Genomic DNA, 2,901 nt, shown 5'->3' on the forward strand with positions numbered 1-2,901 from the left:
AAATGAATTAAGGATTGGACTTAAGTGTACATCAATTTTGAGAAAAATTCAGATTGCCTTTCAGGGCAAGAGTGGCCTTTCAGGGCAAATAATATACATAGCCTTTCAGGGCAACCGCAGAATATCAGTAGGGTTGAGCTTGAGACCCTACATTTGGTCCTTCGAGCCGGATAGTGCCGGGTAAATTCGGAACTTTCGGAATCGCGAGTGTAAAACAAAAAAGAACTAACAAATAAGTGTAGTGTAAAAACTCGTATGAAAAAACAAAATGGCGCTCGTGCGCACACCGCTAGTGCAGGTGCTAGAAGACTGCAAAAAGAATAAAGAAGAAGATGAACACCTTCAAACAGAAATAGACAGTGATGATGAAGATGCTGAAAGCAATCCGCTAAGTTTGCTAATTTACAAGCGAGGACAAGTGAAGGCGAAATTGACCCGCGTTCGCAGCTCCCTCCGTGTGGATAGGAGCCAGTTGACGCTACCACGACTGCAAGTGATGGAACGGAATCTGCTCACGTATTATGACGAGTATTCAAGGTATCACAACGAGATTTTGGACTACGTCGACAGAAGAGGTAGGAAAGCTCATGAAATTAAATACCAGGAGTTTGAAGATCTCTATACCGAGACGTTAGTTAGTATACAAACTTTGAAGACTATCCCTACAGCCCCTGACTCAATTCCTTTGCTTAATCGTGGGTCAGAGAGAGTCATTATCCAGCAGCAGTCTCTAAAAGCGCCCCTCCCAGTCTTTGACGGACGTTATGAAAACTGGCCCAAGTTCAAGTCCATGTTTACTGACCTCATGAAGCACTCCAATGATTCTGATGCTATGAAATTGTATCATTTGGAGAAGTCGCTTGTAGGGTCAGCAGCAGGGGTAATCGACGTCAAGACGATAAATGATAACAACTACCAACGAGCGTGGAAGTTACTCGAGGATCGGTTCGAGAACAAGCGGAGTATTATCGATACTCACATTCGTGGGCTCTTCAAGCTGAAGAAAATGAATAAAGAGTCCCACATTCAACTACGTGACTTAATAGAAGAGTGCTGTCGTCATGTTGACAATCTAGATTTCATGGAGCAAAAGGTAGAGGGAATTTCAGAGCTAATGATTGTCAATCTGTTGTCTGATGCATTGGATACTGAGACGAAAAAACAATGGGAGGCTACATTGGAGTATGGTGAGCTCCCTACGTACAAGGGAACAGTCGAGTTTCTGAAAAAGCGATGTCAGATTCTCGAACGGTGTGTTTCGTCCGAAACAGCAGGATTATCGCAACAAAAAAGCGTCAAACAGTCAAGCAATAGCAAGGGTTCTTTCGATAAAAACTTGGCAAAGGTACATGCGGCCGCCACGCAACCAGAAACAGAAGGATATTCGTGTCATCTGTGCAACAAAACACATCCGACATTCAGATGTGAAGAGTTTCGTGCTTTAACAATAGACGAACGCTTAGCAAAGGTAAAGGAGTTGAGGGTCTGCTTCAACTGCCTTCGCAAGGGCCATCGGCTAACAGAATGCAAATCAAAGAAGAGCTGCATGATCTGCAAATCAAGACACAATACATTGCTTCATCCTGATGATAAAGCAAATCAAAATCTGACGGGAAGCCTATCGCACCCAGAAGTTTCTTTGGATAGAAAAGCAAAGGAGATGCAGTCATCAAAAGAAACGACTGCAACAGGTAGTTCCAACCCGAGAGAATCCACTGTGTGCTCCTCCAGCATGCCACAGAGTGCGAGTCAAGTCCTGTTGATGACTTCAGTAGTGCTTGTGGTCGATAAACATCAAAGGGTACATCCATGTCGAGCGTTCATCGATCCCGGATCGATGTCACACATGGTGTCACAGCGAATGGCAAAGTTATTAGATCTTCCAACGAAGCCTAGCTTTGTCACAGTAACCGGAATCAATGGACAACGGTCTACAGCAAACAAGCGAATGACCGTTGAATTCAAGTCAAGAGTGTCTGAATTCCATACAAAAATCAACTGTCTAGTGCTCCCGAAAGTGACAAGTCCGCTTCCATTAACCAACATTAACATATCATCTTGGGGAATACCACCGAATTTCGAGCTTGCGGATCCAGAATTTCATCGTACGAACGAAGTTGATCTACTAATTGGTTGCGGAATGTTTTGGCAGCTTCTTCTACCAGGAATGTTGAAGCTTGCAGACGAGTTACCAGAGCTTCACAACTCGAAGCTTGGGTGGATCGTGACCGGTGAATATCTCGAAAGGGATAAATATTCGGAAACAGCAGTAGTGCATTCTAATGCAGCAGTTGTATCATCTCTTGATGCTTTAGTTAGACGTTTTTGGGAGATAGAAGAGATTACTGGCGAGTCCTCTGCCACTAAAGCAGAGCAGTTTTGTGAGGATCATTTCCAGATGACCCACCGACGAGATGTCAACGGACGGTACGTAGTTTCACTCCCATTCAAGGAAAATATAAATGAGTTGGGGAATTCGAGAGGTATGGCGATCAAACGATTTTTTATGTTAGAGAAACGGCTAAATAGATGTCAAGACCTACGCAAGCAATACGTTGAGTTTATGGAGGAATATCAGAGACTGGGACACTGCAAAGAGATTGACGAGTCAAAATATTCAAATGATTTGCAGACATACTACCTGCCACATCATGCAGTTTTGAGACCAAACTAAGGGTAGTTTTCGACGCTTCCGCAAAATCATCATCTGGAAAATCTCTTAACGATGTTCTGCAAGTCGGTGCAGTGGTGCAGAGTGATCTGTTTAGTATCATATTAAGGTTTCGTAGTCATCAGTTTGTTTTTACAGCCGACATCATCAAGATGTATCGGCAGGTTCGAGTACGCGACGAAGACACCAGATATCAACGAGTGTTTTGGAGGAGTAGTCCAACGGAGCCA

The 2,901-nt window shown here is 43.7% G+C and overlaps 1 protein-coding gene across 1 annotated transcript; it reads left to right on the plus strand.

The window, feature by feature from the left end:
- The first annotated feature begins 268 nt into the window (after positions 1-268).
- Positions 269-2,674, plus strand: LOC131428821 (uncharacterized). The gene has a single exon (XM_058592862.1). It carries the CDS (start codon positions 269-271, stop codon positions 2,672-2,674), a length of 2,406 nt encoding a protein of 801 aa, XP_058448845.1.
- The last annotated feature ends 227 nt before the right edge of the window (positions 2,675-2,901 follow it).

This window comes from Malaya genurostris, chromosome 2, assembly GCF_030247185.1.
Source record: "Malaya genurostris strain Urasoe2022 chromosome 2, Malgen_1.1, whole genome shotgun sequence".
Classification (NCBI taxonomy): Eukaryota; Metazoa; Arthropoda; class Insecta; order Diptera; family Culicidae; genus Malaya; species Malaya genurostris.

What these genes read in the sequence shown, in the direction of transcription:
- LOC131428821 (XM_058592862.1), top strand. Translation starts at nt 269, where the DNA reads ATGGCGCTCGTGCGCACACCGCTAGTGCAGGTGCTAGAAGACTGCAAA.